The sequence below is a fragment of the Vanacampus margaritifer genome, chromosome 6 (genome assembly GCF_051991255.1).
Source record: "Vanacampus margaritifer isolate UIUO_Vmar chromosome 6, RoL_Vmar_1.0, whole genome shotgun sequence".
In the NCBI taxonomy this organism is placed as follows: Eukaryota; Metazoa; Chordata; class Actinopteri; order Syngnathiformes; family Syngnathidae; genus Vanacampus; species Vanacampus margaritifer.
This window is the reverse complement of record NC_135437.1, coordinates 17,137,210-17,156,849: the sequence shown is the minus strand read 5'-3', so window position 1 is coordinate 17,156,849 and position 19,640 is coordinate 17,137,210. Positions and strand designations below refer to the sequence as shown.

General features: G+C 40.0%; 1 protein-coding gene across 1 annotated transcript in view; it reads right to left on the bottom strand.

Moving 5' to 3' along the window:
- Nucleotides 1-19,640, bottom strand: part of ptprq (protein tyrosine phosphatase receptor type Q) — a 39,708-nt gene that overhangs the window by 3,924 nt on the left and 16,144 nt on the right. The window contains 25 exon segments of the mRNA XM_077568616.1: nt 94-239; nt 322-447; nt 564-698; nt 793-869; nt 1,244-1,334; nt 1,406-1,487; nt 1,985-2,011; nt 3,708-3,752; nt 4,772-4,900; nt 6,470-6,569; nt 6,749-6,822; nt 6,901-7,144; nt 7,228-7,386; nt 8,535-8,604; nt 9,054-9,292; nt 9,999-10,185; nt 10,419-10,528; nt 11,902-12,246; nt 12,341-12,604; nt 14,001-14,142; nt 14,404-14,555; nt 15,496-15,771; nt 15,847-16,167; nt 18,708-18,879; nt 19,476-19,624. Of these exon segments, the coding sequence (XP_077424742.1) occupies nt 94-239; nt 322-447; nt 564-698; nt 793-869; nt 1,244-1,334; nt 1,406-1,487; nt 1,985-2,011; nt 3,708-3,752; nt 4,772-4,900; nt 6,470-6,569; nt 6,749-6,822; nt 6,901-7,144; nt 7,228-7,386; nt 8,535-8,604; nt 9,054-9,292; nt 9,999-10,185; nt 10,419-10,528; nt 11,902-12,246; nt 12,341-12,604; nt 14,001-14,142; nt 14,404-14,555; nt 15,496-15,771; nt 15,847-16,167; nt 18,708-18,879; nt 19,476-19,624 (3,862 nt within the window).

Below are 19,640 nucleotides of genomic sequence, written 5' to 3'. Positions count from 1 at the left end.
ACCAATGCCCAGATGAGTACGAAGAGCCCTGACTGTTTTACTCTCACTGCACCTAACAGCTTTTAAAAACACCAGCCATGCACTTGCGGGTACCTGCAGTGCACCGCTATGGTGGTGTGGTCGTGCCGGTGCGTTCGGACCGCCCGGACAAACTTGATGAGGGTGCCGCAGCATTCTGGGACGCCATGCTCGGGCCACGACGTGTAGTTGAAATGGCGGACCAAAATGTAGTGTCCGTGCTGCGGAGTGAAACATGAAGCAAGGTTTTGTTTGAACTCCCATTTTCAGGGCTGCCATTAAATGTGTTCGGTTTAGAGTTACCTTTTCCACTTTAAGCATTCTGACAGTCCAATCAGGAAGAGTTTCTTCGGATACTTTTGAAATAAGGATGTCACCAAACACCGACATGGGCTTGTTGTCCTCTGGCCAGTACTTGTGGCATCGAATCTACAACGGGATATACAAATGTGTGAAAATGAAGACGGAATTGTCACGATGAAGGGTGTGAAATATTTTCTTTTTTTTTTTTCAGAAAAAACGTGTGAAATATTTTAGTGACGCACTCTGCCTTTTTCGTGGCACTGCGTGAGCATGGCGATGGTGCGGGTGCCCGTTTCCCAGATCATCTTCCAAAAGTCAGCCACCGTGTTGGGCAGAGGACCCTGCGTGGCGATGAACTCATTGGGACACAGGTAGCCCTTCGGGGGACACATATAAACTCTTAAAAAAAACATTCATACTGACAGAATTAGAACAGAAGAAATTGTTCAGTTTTCATCATTTGACACTCACTGAGACAAAACTGGCGTTGATGTAGTCCGAGCCTGCAGTTCCTGGTTCTGACAGCAGTTTCACGCGATTGTTGTTATCTGGACACAAAATGGAAAGCTCAACTAGAAAGAATATTCCCTCAGAAATAGTGTGCAAATCACAGCATCATAATTTTTTTTTTATATATACACTAGCATGCAATTTTTTTGTTTTTCTTACCGGTAAGCCCCAAAATGAAATACACGCAACAATGATAACTTTTTGGGAAGCGTTAGTCAGACTCATGGTGAATAATATCAGTCTCCATCGTAAAATAAGGACCTTCTCAGAGAACAAAACAAAACAAATACAGTCTATCGCACTAGGTGGTGCTGTAACTAATTTTAAAATGAGTCTGAGATAAAGTGTCTTACAAATAAACTGAGGCCCTACCGTCATTTCAATTTTTTTTATATTTGCCATGCGTACTCACAGGGCTTTATATTGGGGAAACGGTTCTTGGATTTGTTCCAAGGCAGGTCTGCGTCTGTGGTGGCCAAGTCCTGAAGTACTTTGGGGAGTTCCTGAAGGGGGCAAACGTTGCAAAGTGTCTGATTTCCTAATTAAAAATCACTCACATTTGATGTTCACTCACGGAAAACTCCTCCTGGAATTTGGCATTGTCGTTGCTGCAAAGGTCCTCGACGTGCTGGAGGAAAGACTTCTTGTTGACGGGCCTTGAAAAAAAAAAAGTCAAATGATGGACCACAATAGCCAGTAGTGGGAAGTAATCGAGTACATGTACTTTCAACTCTGTGTGCCAGTTTGTTTCTGGTTGAATAAATAAAGGTTTTGATTGATATGGCACACATAAAAATATAATACTTACTTTTCAACTTAAGTACATCTTGATTACATGTTTGTAATCAATTACTTTTACTTAAGTCAAGGAGTACAGTCTCTACTTCTACTTTTACCTGAATATACATTTACTTTTACAGGACGTGACTACTTTTGCCAACTTTGGCAACAAACCAACTGGCCACAACATTAAATAGCCTACAAAATATTTATCATATTTTTTAACGGCGGATCAGATGTGGCAAATGTTCGGCAAGTGTTTGATTAACATTTGCATAAAGCGAGCAGTACGAAAATCTGTGTTGGGATGCCGCAGCCACTGTCAGCATATTATTTATACACATTTATACATTATTTATGCAGGATGACTTACTTGAGCGATTTCCTGTAGCTGAGAAGTCTGGATGAAAATAGATGGCAAAAAAATTGGGGAAAAAAAAAGAACACGCTTAATCACAATTGCGCCGGTGCTATTTCCGCACAGAAAATCCTCATTAAAAGAAAACAATTGATCTTGTCTGCTTATGCAAAGGAGATTTAATCAATAACAGTTAGAGACTGTTAAATGAACATATACAGTACATAATGCACAGGCTGGGTTAAAAGTCAGTACAGTATGTACTCTTTTAATGAACGAATGTATGGGATGAAGGAAGTAAACAACAAAGGCAGGAATGAAAGAAAATAGAGGGGGAAGGAAGGACGAATAGAGGATGGAAGTATGGACGGAAGGGAGGATGAAGTATGAAGGAATGGGATGGCTGGCGGAAGGAAGGAAGAAAGAAAGAAAGGAAGGAAGGAAAAAAGGAAGGAAGGAAAGAAGATAGGGAGGGTTGGTGGATGTATGATAGGAACAGGAAGGATGGAAAGGAGGATGAAAGGAAGGAAGGAATAAAATGAAGTGGAAAGGACGAATGCGTGAAGGTTGCGACGAAAGGTAGGAGGGGAGGAACGAAGGAAGTGAGGAGGGATGTAAGGAAGTAATATAAGAAGAATGAAGGTAGGAAGGAAGAATGGATGAAAGAAAAAAAGACTGGGAAAGGAAAGCGCAGGAGGAAAGAAGGAAACAATGTGAACGTAATAAAGAAATGAAGCAAGGTGGGAAGGATGAAAGGAAGGTTAGTAAGAAGGCTGGTATAGAAAGGAAGGGCAAAAGTAAGGAAGGAAACAGATTATTTGAAAGGAAAGAAGGATGAAAAGAACAGAGGGAGGAAGGAAGGATGTAAAAAAGAAGGAAGGAAGGAAGGAAGGAAGATAGGAAGGGTTGATGGATGGATGATAGGAACAGGAAGGATGGAAAGGAGGAGGGATTGCATGAAGGGAAGGAAGGAATAAAATGACGTGGAAAGGAGGAATGCATCAAGGTTGCGACGAAAGGTATGCTGCATTCGAGGATGGTCGGAAGTCGGACGTTTCCGAGTTCAAAACAGGAAGTGTGTACGGGAACGCACCCCCCCCCTCCCCTGAACTCGGAAATTCCACTTGCCAAGTCGGTTACAAAAAAAGGACCCTGACTTCGCCGGCGAACTACAAGTGATGGCACTGACGACAATGGCGACCCCAGACCGTGAATGGTAAAACACAATTTACTCGAGTATAAAACTAGATTCATAAATATTTGACATAATTTCACAGTGTGCCGCTATCTCCCTGCATGAAACTATACGGTGAACTACTAAACTGTATGGAATGCTTAAAAACTGTAAATTAAGCAAACTTGCGATTATATGGATTCTTTGAAAGGAAGGAAGGATGAAAAGAACAGAGGAAGGAAAGGAGGAAGGAAGTAAGGGGCTCATCACCACAGTCTCTCCCAGGTTTCCAGACTTGAATCCCCAAACCCTAATAAAGGCTGGAAACCCAACCTTTAAACCTAAACTCTGGCTAGAAAATACAACACCAGTATAAATTCTGTACAACCGGCTTTTTCTTTGCCATTTTGAACCCATGAACCAGATCAAACTAACCTGTGCTTGCCTTCTAAAACTATTCCGCTATAGTTCAAGCATGCCGACAGTATGTATGAGCTGGTGGTGAATGGGGGGCAAAGGTGAAATAAAAACTTGGAAATCAGCATGAAGAGTCGAAACACTTACTGGATGACGTAGATCTCCTTCCGTCGGAAAAAGAAGGATGAATACCTGGTGAGGGGGGAAAGTACTATATGACGATAATGGAGCCACATTTTTAACATTTTCCCTCATTTCCGATCAAAATCAACAAAAGCCATATAGTGAGCGGCGTTAAGTGGAATTTCAAGTCCAACCATCGTAAATGTTAATTAAACCCGTTAAATATTTACGATAGCAAATCCATATGCCGCGGCCGTATGTGTGTAGCCCGCTTAACTGTGCACGTGATTGCGCAGCAAAGTTATTTCAGTGACACGCACAAGTGAGTTATTATTCTAATCGATTCTGGTAGCATCTCAAACAAAAGGCACGTATTGTAGAAGACAGGAGCCGCTTAAGGCAAAGATTAATATGCAACGACCTCAAATCTTTGCTTCCCAAAACGAGCGCTATGAAAAGGAGTGGCCTTCTTTCAGCAGGAGCGTAAAGTAAGTACCAAATGCATATTAAGGGCCGCTGTCTTAAATATTTGATGATACTGCCATATATTCTCTAAAATAGTGGAGTTGGATATATTAAAGGGTCAAAGGCAGTTCAGTGCGGCACTTTTGTGTACAGGTTTCCTCTTCCTACAGTTTTGCTTCTTTTTGGAGTCAGTTTAACTTTACACGTCCACTTTAACATGAGCTGCCATGAGCTTGACTCAAACTAATTCCCAGCATATTACAAAAAAGGGATCAATCCTTTCAAGGTATTTTCTTGTGACTGACGCATAGAAATTTTTAAGCAAGGTACGTTTGTCAGAGAAAATGTTTGGAAAGTCACAGACGTCATGTCTGCAAAGAAGAAAAGAACAAATATAAAGCCACAATGCCGCCGCGTCGTTCCAAACACGCCGCTTCTATTTTTGCTCCGGCTCGGCAACAACAAGATGATTTAGTGCTGACGGGAGCGTGCATCATGTTGGCGGCGGCGGAGACACTTTGGTCTTGTTCGATTCGCATTTAACGTCGTATATCTGGAGCAGCCGGAGCGAAGTCACGCCGCCAAGTCACACAGTTCGCCGTCGTCAATTTTGATGTACCAACCGGTTGACTTTTTCTTGCTTGAGCTCCAAGTCTGCCACAGCAATCAACTGATCCAGTTTGCACTTGGTCTCGATGATCTCCGCTTCTCGGGGGGAATACGTTCCGCCCTCCTTCTTGCGCTGGTGGACCCTGGAAAATGTGTCAAGACTCGTTATAAATCATGTATACAGTTATAGGCATGGGCCGATTACCGGTTTGACTGTTTACCATGGTTTTAAAAGTAACCGCAATAACCACTAAGGGTGAGTTGCACACGACGGGTTATGGAGAGAGCAAGGTGGAAAAAACGCAAACACGGATGCCTTTTTGCTCTGTTAATATGCATTGTCCTAAAAAAAATAAAAAATAAAATTGGTGCCAGTCAGTACTAGTTAGCCCCATGGACAACATGAGTAGCTCAGGGGTACTGTTGTAAAAATAGCTCACCAGTGATGGGACACTGGGATTAACAATGAAGAATTAATGGTACACATATCTTCTGTACCAAATATGAATGAATGAATGAATTAATTAACTAACATTATTTTGTTTAAAAATAAAATAGATTGTGTTCAATGGGGAATTTTTTTTTATCCAAATATTTCAATAATATATATTTATATATTTTATGTTTCCTCACTGCTATCATACCGTCAGAGTTTAATATTGGCCCATGCCTACATACAGTACAATTAATTCAAAGAATATTTGCCTTCCCAATAGTATGTTACAATTAAGTTATATTCATTTAATTCAAGACATGAAAAATTACAAAACAGTCAAGCCTATTTTACAAATCGACACTTTCTTAAAATAATCGCCTCAGTCGTTTTTTCAGATTTTTTGAAAAATTGAACCATTTGCATCATGAGGAGATGATTTAGGCAAAAAAAAAACATTTTTTTTTCAAAAAATGTGGCAAATATTTTGAGAGGGTGACGAAGTGTGTTGTCAAGCAAGTGGTACTGAATTTGGCTGAATTCTGAGTTCAGTGGGGTTAATTTACATAATGCATAATGACTAATAGATAATGTGTGAAATTCTAGAATGTTTTATTAGAGAAAAAGTCGCATGATAAAATGTGTTATTTCAGAAAATCTTGAAATTACAAAACAAAGTCAAGCCTATTTTACAAATCGACGCCTTCTTAAAAAAGTCATTTTTTCAGATTTTTCAGGAAACACAAAAGAAAGTCAACCATTTGCTTCACGGGGAGATGATTTAGGCAAAAAATAAAAAAAATTGAAAAAAAAAAAGGCAATTATTTTAAGAGGGTGACAAAATGTGTTTCTAAGCAAGTGGTACTGAATTTGGCCGAATTCTGAGTCCAGTGGGGTTAATTTAAATAATACTCTTTAGTGACTAATATATAATGTGGGAAATTCTAGAATGTTTTATTACAGAAAAAGTCGCATGATAAAATTTTAAATTTCGGAAAATGTTCCTTTCCAATTTGTCCTTCCTTCAATATTACATTAAAATATTCTTTCACAATATTTTTTCACCCTGTCATGCTGCTTTCATATTCCAAGAAATTAAAATGAAAACATTTTTCATTATATTGCTGTCCTCTTACTCCATAATACAGTATGTGTCTCACACGCTGTTCTACCTCCGCTCTTCATGAATTGAACTTGCATTTGCCCGAGTGTTTTGATTAGTTGCTGAGTGTTTTGTGAATTTGTTAACAAAGGGCGCTGAGTGTTTCCATTTCCTTACTTGACAGACGCACAGATGATGACAATCAGCAGCACTGCCAAGAAGAAGGAGAGGAGCACACCCAAGATGATCTGCTCGTCTCTGCTCAACAGCCCGTGCGCTACACGGAGACAAAATGAGTGTCAGGCGATTATTTTTGATGCATTATTATTTTTAATGTATACACAGGTCAAAACATTACAATATAGTGGATACATTTATTTTGCTACAAAATGTGAATTTTTTTTTCTTTTCATTTTCATATTTATTGAGATGCACCGGTATATACCGTAAGTATACCTGCAGTTTTAATATGGTCGGAGAAGTCCGAGTCAGTGTATTGGCCGACGATGTTAGTTGCTCTGAACTTATACCTGTAGAATGCACACAGTATCGTCATAAAAACAGTTTGGATGTATAAAAAAACATTTAATGGCACATGGTCCACTCACACATAAACAGTGTTGGCCTTCAGAGGCCCGTTACAGAGAACTTCGGTGTTGTTCTCCTGCAGACACTCGTCGCGCTCTCCTATCACGTACGTCTCCGCCGTGGTATTGTTGCGTTGGAGGTTTTTGGACACCCTGCGGCTGACCACCGAACACGGCGGGTTGGGGAAGCCCTGGTCCGTCAAGTACGGGCCGGGATGTTTGAAGAAGGCGTCCCTCCAGGTTGTAAGGTTTGCGACGTCCTTCACTGTGACATGATGGAATAGGAAGCAGATTTTTGTTGTTGTCAAAGTCCGACGGACTCAGAGCGACGTTTGTGACAAGTCGTACCCCCTGATTCAGCCACGATGACCTGGATTTTTGCGATTGGCCCATTGTTGTCACTATAGAAACACGCCGGGATGTGGATGGTGATACTCCGGTGGGTAACCATGGTAACCCCTCTGTGGCCAAGCATTGGCTGGGGTCTTTGGGCGGGCTTGGCCGGCGCTGCAAAACAAATAAAAATCATCACCGTTGAGCCACATGCATACACACATTTGGTGCATTTGGTAAATTAATTTTTTTCTTCAAAAATCTATACTATTGGTCAATCCACACGTGTGGGTGTCATTCTTACGAATTACTGACCAATCTAAAGTGTTGAAAATACAAACATGATCATTTTGGGGTCTCCTGAAAAGTGACTATTTTGGAGGTACAATGTATCGGGCTGATGCTAGCAATATGCTAAAGCTAAACCAATGTTTCTCAACCTTTATTGAGTCAAGACCCTCATTTGGAGTATTTTTTTTATTCCTGTTTTTCCTGAATATTTTTTCAGTTTTTCTGAATATTCTTTTGGATTTTTTTTAAATGACATAAAAGAATATAAAAAAAAAACAACAGAAAAAAACCTTGAGAAAAAGAGGGAAAAAAATATATGCAAAACTTAAAAAACTGAATTTTTTGGGGGGAGCGAATGCAATGCGATATGCTGCCACCTACTGTAGTGGATGTGAAATGATAGTTCATTCTTGTATAGCAAAAAAAAAAAAAAAAAGTTTCCCAGGTCTTTTTGCTGCCTCCCCTGACATCACACATCACCCCCACCGAACCCCACCCCACGATTTGAAAAGAGTTGTTTAAGGCAAACAAAAAAGAACAAAAAGATATAGTCGTAATAATAATAATAATAATAATTTTCAGGCAAATTAATTTAAATCAAATTCAGTTAAATCCTTGTTGAGAATCATTACACTAAACAATCTCTATAACATGAATAATTGCTAAACTAATGTGGTAATCACACCACTTTTTCAGCAGCTGAGGTGAACAATGACGCAAAGTTATATAAGGAATTACTGGATATTGGTTTCTAATTAACTCCATGTGTGTCAAACTAGCCGATACACCTCTCCGCAGTGGTAATCATAGGGAGAAAGAAATAATTCTCTGGCAGTGTCAGTCAAACCCAGTCCTCACATCTCTGGAAATGTAACATTTCTGCGCAAACAAGGCAAGCGCGGATGTGCTTCGAACCGTGACGGAAAAAGTGCTCCGCCGCTAGGCGCACACAGACGTGAATTCAATTTAGAAGTGTCAGATGTAGACAGGCCCGGGCGAGCGTGCCCCGGAAATAAGTGGGAATACCGTACCTTTGATTCCTGTTGTTATATGGACGCGCAAGCTGGTTGGACTCCAACCGGCACCGTTCTTTGCTGAAATCTACATGAGGGAGAGCAACACGCACAAAGAACAATTAAGGGTTCAAGTTCAACGGGGGTGGGCAAATGACAGATAGGCCAGGTCAAAATTGTGCAATTGTGTGATTGCATATTTGCATATTTCCATCTCATTATTTAAATGTATTTAATTCCTTTCAAGGTTCAACGTGCAGAATATGCATATGAACAGATGTTTCCATACATTACCACTGCTTCAACTCTCTCAGATTTCTTTATTTGATTATTTATAATTAATATAATTAGATCAAATAATATGTAATATTGCTGATTTTATTATTATATTTGTATTTTATAAAAAAAAAACGTAATAATTTTTTTTATTAATATAATTGTATTTTATTAACAAAAACAATTAACCAGTCCTCACTGAACGACTTAAATAAAATAGAGAGTCGCCAACATTATTCAACAATTTCTCCCCCCCCCTACCTGAAAAGTGTAGTCGTGACCACCCTTGAGGCCGTCGATGACGGCACTAAGTATGTCGCTGTCTTTTTGGGTGGTATTCAGGCTGATGTTCCTCACTAGGAGCTCCTTCTCGTAGATGTGCACAAAGTAGGACGTGATCTGTCCGTTGGGCTCTTCCGGCGGCGTGAATGTCACCTTGACCCGGTTGACCTCGTCCGGTATGACGGACACCACCACGTTCTTTGGTGGGTCATTAGGCTCTGCAGGCAAACAAGAAAGGAAGGAAAAAGAAGAAGCCTTTATTGTGTCTTTACAGTACGTGTAATATCTTTTAATTCCTGTGTTGTTCTGGAATAAGTAAACAAGTAATAAGTTGTTATTTTGGGCTATGTTGCAGAATAAATACTTCCAATATAGAAATATCATTCTGTTCCTCCATCATGTTATTACTGTATGCCAAAACAGTTTTTGTTGAAATTTTTGTCGTTTGTTTATACTTTCGGATTAACTAACAACTCAATTAGCGGATTCGAATATTTATGGAGCATAAAGTGGAACTATTTTTGTAACAATATTTTTTCCATGCTGAATTGTTCAGTTATTATGGTATTAACTTATATTTCATTTGATCTTTGATTTTTTGCTTATTATTATATCGTCATCATCATCATCATAATCATTCTAAGGGAAATTGGGCAATGGCATTAAGATGTAATTTTTCTTATTTATAGCATACACAATTATTTCATTTTTTTCCTCCCAAATGGTCTTTCCATGAAATATATTTCTGATGTACTATTAGCATTAAATATTCTGTTAAACAAAGGAAATAATAAAATATAAATCCAAACAAATCAATTAGTATGTAGTTAAAAAAGCAACGAGCAACAGACTTCACAAACTTGAGTCCATTTTTTCTTATTCTTTCATTTTCGTGTCTTTCTTATCATAACTTTCCCCACACACCTTCTTCTAGTGTTTGAAAATCGAAGGGCCCAATGGCCTTGCCGTCCTCGGCGGCGTTCTCCACAGGGCCGGTGAAGGCGATGACCATCACAGAATACTTCGAGAACGCCGTTAAATTGGTTAGAACCACCGTGGTCAACTCCCCGGGCGCTCGTATGGACGAGTAATTCAAGCCGGGACCATCCACCTAGTGGCGCAGCAGTTGGAAATATTCAGACCCACATACAAAAAAAAAATAAAAAAAAATAAAAAAAGGAGAGCAATGATGATGACATGTCAAATCGGTAAAATTACCGAATGAACAATACTGAGCTCTCCAGAAAAAAAAAAAAGAAAAATAAATAAATAAATAAAAAGGAAATATTCAGTATATTGTATCAGCGTCGTCAGAGTTTTCACAAAGTGAGTGAGAGAAATGACCTGCACGAGATAGGACGTCGGTCCGGAAATAATGTCTGGAGGGTCCCAGCCTATACGGACACTGCTGGAGCTTGGCAGGACCGTGATGTTACGTGGAGCGGCATCTGGGTCTGACAGAAAGACACACATATCATCACGTACATACTTTTTTTCCTTTCCAATCCTGTTTAGCTCAGTTTAGCTTAGTTCCATTCCCAGAGGACCTGCTAATTTCAAAGATTAAAGACAAGCATTACAGCTGATTACTGCTTGGTTGCATCAATGCAAAAATGTTACAAATGATTAAACATCATTTTAGATCATGGTTCAATGAATGCTATTGCTGTTTTAGGCATAATGTAATCGGAATTAATTAATAAAGCCTCAACATTAGGTACAGCTACACCAGGGGTCTGCAACCTGCGGCTCTGGAGCCACATATGGCTCTGTAGTCCCTCTCCTGTGGCTCCCTGTGTAACTCTAAAAGACAGTAAAGTAAAAAGTAAAAATTATATTATTATTGTACATATAATTATATTTTTTTAAGATAACATTTTCTTTAAATGAATTAGTGATCCAAAAGTTTAAGTCGTCAGAAAAAGACAAAAGGTTGATGAAATAGTTTTTTAAATTACCTAAAAATGTCCAAAAAGGAAGAGGAAAAGCAGAAAATTACCAGTCAGGAAATTTATTTAAAAAAAAGGCAGAAAAAAAAAACATTTAAAAACTTGTCCAAAACAAAAGAAGAAACAAAAGAAGAAATACCCAAATTAACCCAAAAATGTCCACAAAATTGCCACAAAAAAGGTCAGAAGTTGATTTAAGAAAAGGCAGGAAAGAAAATGTTCAAAAACAAGAAGGAATTCTGACAGAATACCATAAAATGCCCACAAATGTAAAAAAATTATTGATAGCAAAAAAGGCAGAAAAAATGTAAAAAACCCATCAAATGTCCACCCCCCCCCCCCAAAAAAAAGGAAGGAGTGCCAGAAAATTACCATATGTCCATAAAATAGTCAAGAAATGTAAGAAATTTGACAGAAAGGTCTAAAAATGTATGTTAAGAACATGAATCTCAAAGTATTGCATGCTGCTTATTTTTATTTTATGGTACAGCTCTAATTAGCTCTTAGGCTAACACTAACACACTGTCTCCTTCATCACAATGTTCAAATGTTTTGTGGCTCCAGACAGATTTTTTTATTTGGCTTAAAATGGCTCTTTTGACAGTAGTGGTTGCCGACCCCTGAGCTATACCAACTAATAGATCCGTACATGCATTTTCTTTAGATACAGACAAACAAGCATTCAGATTTTGACAATTTAGAACCGTCAGTAAAGAGTGTGGAGACTCCAGCTCATCTGTAATCCTAATGAGGTCAATGTTGTAATTTTTTTTTTTTTTACAGAACTATCTGCTGGATGCACCTAATGACGTGTCCAGTGAGAGTATAGCTCAAACTCTGCTGCCATAAGAACATAACATCATTATGATTATTCTTACTGCCAGCGAGGGTGCTTGCGTAATTCCACTCTGTATAGTCTCCAACCCCTGCATTGGTCACCGCTGCCACTTTGAAGCGGTATTGTCTATACTTAGCCAGAGGATGGACCGTGACACGGGAGGCCACTTCCGAAGCGTTGACCAACACGGTGACACTTGATTCCACGCAATCCGAGGCCAATTGTTCAGGGATGAGGTCGTAAAGTTCGCATTTGGTGTCGAGCAACTCCGTGACCAGGTGGTACTCTTTGAGCAGACCCGGGACGGAGAGAGGGCGAGCCCACTCCAGCGTCACGTTGACGGACGTGACCTGAGAGATGGCAAGGAAGCGAGGGGCAGATGGGACTAAACAGAAAGACCAGGATTAAGGATTATGTTTAACATTCTCTCTTTTTCGTTTTGGGATTCTCTGAAAGGATTACACTTATGGTGTATGTACCTGACTCGGAAAGAGTAGAAGCAGTGCAGTTGATTTGCTCTCCAGATCCTGCGGAGTTGACCGCGGCCACACTGAGTATGTAGTCCTGGTCCGGTGGCAGTCCAGTCACTGTGTGTTCTGATGTGTTGACCTGGTACGAGTCCGCCTCCATTACAATTTCATAAAAGAGGATCTGCCCGTTCGGGTTGACCGGAGGGTCCCAAGATAACTGAATGGAATCCCAGCTGATTCCTGAACACGACAGGTTCCCTACAGCTTCTGACACTGCAGACACAAAAGGGCAGACATGTTCTAAAATTAGCTCAAAGTAATTATTCATCTGTCTCCCAGAAGCTGGGATGTCTGGTTATTTTATTCAGACTAAAACAAGGCAGCAATTGTATTAGCACAGGATATAGAAATATTGATGAGCAAATACCCTCTGAACTAAATTTCAACTCTCTCTGAACCTAACATATATCCAAACCTTGAACAACAAAATAGTCACTTTGTGGGCATTTTATAACAATTTTGCTGGCCCGTCATTCCTTATGGTTTCCAGATTATTTGATTTGGAAAAACTGAGAGGACGCTGGCGTGTATATCACTGCAAAAAAAAAAAAGGACTGTCCAAAACGCCAAATGTGCGTGTAAAAAAGCTTAACGTCATAATGTTAAATGTCAGAAAACATTTACAAAACATCACCAAAATTCACGTGGCGATCTCTAATTATGTCCACTTCAACCTCAGAAAATAACAAAACAATCACCGGCACAGTATATAGGACTTTATAGACATTCATTTTTAGACATATTAAGCTAAAGTGCATACCTAAAATCTCACATAATGGTGCCATCGTTTAGATATTTTCAGAGATTGATGTGGGTGTAGATAGAAATATGCACATGAATTTTGGTGGCAAGTAGATGTAGTTTTCTAACGTTAAGCCAAGTTAACCCTATGAACGCCAAACGTATCATATTTAAATACAAGACATTATGATGGCTTTTCCAGCGTCCGTGTAAGATCGGCCCAATTGAGAAGGAGAGACACCTTATTAATAGTGGGTAATCTGATTTTTGGAAATACTACTATGTTTATTATATATTTGAGTTATAAATGTACAAATTTAAAGCATTGTGACCGGATGTATCAAATAAGACACTAATCAAATGTCTTATGTGGAAGTTGATTTTTAATTTTTTTATTTTTTCTCCAAAAGGACAAATAAATACTCTACAATTTTCTCTCATATATTTCAAGGTTCAGGCTTTATCGGGTTACGGTTTTTGTGTGTGTGTGTTTTTTTTTAATTGAGAGTAAGACACTAAACACCCATAAAATTAAAAAAATATTGGGGTGATTGTTTTGATATTAAAGAGATTGATGTGGGCATAGGTAGAGATGGGCATATGAATTTTGTTGGTGATTGGTCATAGTTTTCTCAAGTTAGTGTTTTAGAATGTCCCAAAGAAAGACCAATTACAACTTTCCTATTATAGGCATTTATTTTTTTTACTCAGTAATACATGGATACACTCATTTTGCTTTTGATTAATTGTTGTGTATATAAAAAAATAGATTAATCCATTACGGAAAATGGCTTCAGTGTAACATTATTGCAAATCCAGAAAATTCTCTGTTATCCACTCATTTAAAAGCTTATTCGTCTTTTCTTACCAGATTCGTTGGTTGTGAAGGTCACCGGGCTGCTAAACTGGTTGCCATGGCCTACTTGCGTGTAACTGTAAACGCTGATCTCGTAGGAACTATGAGGCCTGAAGCCGGAGATGTACTCAGCAGTTGATGGACCGGATGAATTCTGTATGGTGCACACACAAACATACCCATATGTTAAAAAAAAAGGAGATAGTCACCCAATCCTGATTACTTGCTGATGATATCTTATTGTATGCGCACGTGCGGGTGAATATAATGTTAACTTGGAGTGGCATCTGGAGTGTGAAATTAGAGCCGCTAATCCGTGTGACAGGTGTGTGTTTTTGCTGAGCGGATCTCCCGAGTGCACCTTCATGTTTTCGTTATTACGGACTGGGCTTCCGGCGTGTGAAATTGACGGTACCCGGTGTGTGACGGTGTGTGTGATGAGTTCTCGGATCCGGAAGCCGTACTGCAGGACCACCCCGTTGGGCTCCAGGGGGGGCTCCCAGCTCAACCACACGGACACGGCCGTGTGGTTGAATATTGTCAGGTTGCGGGGAGGGGACATGGGGCCTGGAACACAGAAAGTTATAAAGTAACGGGGATTGTTTTCCTATCATGTTGCCACTTTGTATATTCATTGTTCTTTTGAATTCAGATAAAAAAAAATACACATTAGAAAAATAGTCTTGAATTTGATATCACATTTGTTTTGTTTTCTGTGTGATAGATTAAGGGGAAGTCAACCCCCCATTTTTTTGGGGACAATAATATGTTCTATGCAGCCCCACTAGTCTAAATACGGAATTTTGGTTAATATTGCATTAGTGGAATATGAGTTAAGCAGCTAAATCCAGCAGTTATTATCGATATCAGAAGCCATTTTGCCACTTGCTGTCGGGTGAAAACGACATCACAGCTCAGCTTCAGAAAACCTGTGAACTGTGATTGGTCATTGCCTGAGCCCTGAGCAACTGTGATTTCATCTTCAGTCAACAGCAAGTCCAAAATGGCCGCCTTCTGAGATGGATAAAAATGGCTGGATTTTGCTTCATAACTCCTACTCCACAAATGTAATATTAATAAAAATGTCATGCTTAGACTAGTGAGGTCACATATAACATTTTATTGTCAAGAAATGTTCAAGGTTGACTTCCCCTTTTATGACCAATCACAGCTCACCTCTTTTCCAAAGCTGAGCTGTGATTGGTCATTGCCTGAGCCCTGAGCAACTGTGACGTCATCTTCAGTTGACATCAAGTGGTAAAATGGCTGCCTTCTGATAGTGATAATAACTGCTGGATTTTGCTGTTTAACTCATATTTCACAAATGGTGTAATAATAAAAATGTCATGTTTCGGACTCGGACTAATTATAACATATTATTGTCAAGAAATGTTTAAAAACGATTAAGTCTTCCATATAGACAACTTGGATGTGTGTAGAAAGTCCACAACACTGATCAAGGACACACACACACACACATAGTTGGTAATGACCCACACACACTTACCGCTCTCATCAGTGTGCAGCATCAATACGAGCGGCGGCCCTGAACCTTTGCGCGTCGCTGCGGTGATGCTCAGGTTGTAAGCCGTATACGGCAGCAGGTCAATGAGCGTGAAGGAGCTCTCGGAGGTCTGTATGAAGCTGGAGCCTCGCGGGCCGAACAGCGTGAGTGTGTACTCAGTAATCTCCCCATTGGCCTCTAGGGGGCGCTGCCACGCCACACCAATGGATGATGACGACAGATTCGTGGCCGAGATCAGCACCGGAGCAGAACTGGGGACTGACACCGAAAACACGTAACATAAAACGTCACATATGCATTAACAATGGCCGTAGTTTGTGTCTTTGAACCAACCATCCTCAAACGTCCTCAGGTACATGGTGCTGGTGTGGTTATGGGCGGGGCCAGCCCCTGTCGCCGGGGTAACGGTCAACACGTAAGGGAAATACTTCCGGAGTTTGGTGAAAAGGAAGACTGTGTCGGTGGTGGTGCGCTTGATGGTTTTGTTGACCACGGGGGGTGCTTGGTTGGATACAACGGGGATGATGCCGGCCTCCTGCAAGGTGAGGATGTAGTGGGGCCGGCCGTTGGGCTCCAGGGGAGGGTCCCAGCTCACAACGATGGCGGTGGAGCTGAAGATCTGAGCGGTCAGGTTGTGGACCGAGTCGGACGGCACTGAAGGGAAGAAAGGTGGGATAGTGTTAGACTATATTCTTAGGGAACGACAATGTTTTTTTTTTGTGTTAAAGGAGACATACTATGTAAAATTGCCTTTCTTAATAGCTTCCAATTGTGAAACTACACAACCAGATAAATCTTTTTTTTTCTAAAAACGTGTCTGGGAGTGAGCTCTAATGTTGCTAAATTATGACACCAAAATTCTAGTTTATAAGATGGCCATGGTCGGACTAAATAGGTAAGAAGAGCTGCAATGATTTTTCCTGTACTGGCATTTTGACACCGATTATTGTAGTGTATCCATGAGTAAAAAGCTCTCATTTTACCGGCCCATTGTTACACAACATTCCCTTACTGAAGTCTCAGGTACAAAATACAAAGCCTGCCAATGTTATATAATAATTCCCTGCCAGCCCAGTTGAAATGAAAATTTGACGTCTATAACCGTCAATGGCAGTGAAAGAGTTAATATGTCTCCTTTAATATGAACGAGTCATCATTTGTCACAGTTGTCATTATTGCAGCAGAGAAATACGGAAATCAAGGAGACAAACAGTGATAGAGAACAAAAAAAAAGCGGCATTTAGAAAGGAAATTTGCCTTTAGGGATGGAGGAAAAGGAAGACAATACTCATCCTTCATGTTTAACCTGAAAAAGAATTGGGAAGGGTAAATGTAATATTTAAGATCAATGAGTGAATTGAGGTAGGCCAGGTATGTGTGGAGTCAATGCCGGCGGGGGGGAGCGAACCCCCCGCTGGGCTTGGCTGAGCGGCAGAGACAAGGCGGCGTGGTGGTTCGCTGCTCGGCCGAGAGTGGAGCGGCTAGATCACAGGCAGAAATACACAGTCAGTTACCAGACGTCATCATCTCATGACCAATTCTTCAACGCTTATTGAATTGAGGCTAAAAACACTGGAAGCTATCTGCACCCTTTTTCACAAAATCACATAAAAACAAAGCCTTTTGACGTCAACTTGGTCACAGCATCAAAGGGGGTTCAAGAGAATATCACATGCGTGCGGGAGGACGGCCGTATCCATGGCAACGAGGCAACGGCAGCACGAGGGCAGCGTGCGAATCCCGCTCACGAGACCTGTCAGCCTTTGTTATTCCTCTGTCGTCAAGTGCTTTTGCACTCTCACTTTGTTCTTTTTCCCCTCTAATCCCATTTAACTTTCATCCTGCTAAGTGAAAGGAAATACAAACTGGTTGTCCGCGGGACAAAAAAAACAAGAGCCAGTTTGCCAGATGAAGAGTTATCTCCTTTCAGTCAGCAGACTGAGCAGAGTTTTTATGTCATTTTTTGGGGGGGAAATGGAAGGAGAGTGTTGAAAAAGGTGTGCAGACGCGGCTTCCAGTGAAATCATGACTCGATGTGATCAATTAGGGGCTCGCCGGACACTTTATTAGGTACACCTACACAACATAATGAGATTGAATACAAAAGATGTATTATATATCAATCTTGCCTTTGAAAAAATAATAATGCCCTGTTTTGATTGACACTCGCATAATTCAGTGTACTAATAGAATAGTAGAGTAGAACGAGTGTTTTATTAGTATTTTTTTTCTGCTACTGTTTGACATTTTTGAACAGTAGCAGGATAGAAAATGTATATGATGTACTCAAAAACAGTTTCAGAGTTTGATCATATAATAAAACGATATGTCATCTCTAAATTAATTCACAAAATCGGGCTATTATCTTGGCATTATACTTTGGCATGTTAGTAGAACAATTACATCACCTTCCTAAAATAATGGCCTAAGACTTTTTTCAGCATTTTTCAGAAAGAAAACATGAAAAATTTAAACAAATACTGATTACTGTATTTATTAATATTGTAATCACTAGTATGTAATAAATAATCTGTTTAACAAAAGATGTAGTAGAAGTTGCCCACATCCTTAGATTGTTTAAAATGGAAGTCAACATTAAACATTTCTTCGCAATAAAATGTTATATGTGACCTCACTAGTCTAAACATAACATTGTGATTAATATTACATTTGTGGAATATGACTTATGAAGCAAAATCCAGCTGTTTTTATCCATCTCAGGGGGCGGCCATTTTGCCACTTGCTGTCGACAGAAGATGACATCACAGTTGCTCAGGTTCAGGCAATGACCAATCACAGCTCACCTGTTTTCTGAAGCTGCTATTATATTATATTATCGTATCCATTATTCAATTCATATTCACACCTATGTGCAATTTACTCTTTAGTTCTTGGAGAAATCCATACAGAGATGTTCTAAAGGTTTGAATCTCCTGACTGTGAGGCAATCAGGCAGATGTGCGAACCACTATTCCGCAGTTTTAATTTAAAAAAAGAATATTGTTTTTTCCTTTCCCTACATTTTTTTCTCTCTTCTCTAAACAGTCCAGTATAATCTTTGTGAAGGCATTTTTTTCTTTTCTTAAATTAGCTCTCATAAGATTGTGCAGGCGAACCTAATGATAAGGCCAGTGAGAGTGTGTGGCGTTCCACCTTTTGTTGCGTATCTCGGTGTTTGCGTGTATTTGACTGACCGTCTTCAGGTAAGAGCAATGTAAGCGGCTCACTCCGGACTCCTCCGTCCCCACGTACACTGCTTGAAGTCATCCACACTGTGTAGTTTGTGCCCCCAATAAGACCAATCAGAGTCCAGGACAGAAGCGTGTCCACTGATATAGGGACGGACACATCCGAAACCGGAACTTCCTGTGACGAGACACGACGACACGAGTGGCAGCATTTTTCACATCCTCAGCTTATACGTTGAAATTTCCTCAAGTTTATGGCAGACAATTGGAAACTTTAACCCTGGAGAACCCACGGGGTCAAATTTGGTCCCTATAAATTCTGCTACTCAAATAACAAAGACCATTTATTTTTTTTTACAAATTTAACTTCAAAAGTCCAGAGTGCCACTTCTGACCCCTGCATGGGGCCATCTAGTGGATGAATATTGCACTTACATGAGCCAGAGTGGTGGTGACAAGATGGCTGGCAACATGCTGTTTTGTTTTGTCTTCTCAGCAAACCATCAGATGGTAAAATTGTGTTTTTTTTGTTAATCTATTTCATATCATGTTGCAGAATGCCTAGGAGTATGTTTTATATATATATTTTGATAAATTAGCAACTCTGAGCTATTTCAAAAAACAAGGGTTAAAATTGAAAAAACATAAATTTTGGTGTTCAGTGAATTTATAGCAGTCATTTAATGTATAATTCATAATTTTCCAAACAAGAAAATGGTTCTTGGGTTCTCCAGGGTTAAGTTTTGGCTTGCTCCGCAAGTTTGTGCGTCTCACCTGTTTGTCCACAGTGCCGTTGTCAGCGTAGTAAATTGTATAGTGAACAATAACGATCCCATCGGGTTCAGCGGGTGGATACCACAGCAATGTCACAGTTGAGATAGTCGCGTTTGCAAAAGTCACATTCTGGGGTGCTTCAAGGGGCTCTGAAGGACAAATGAT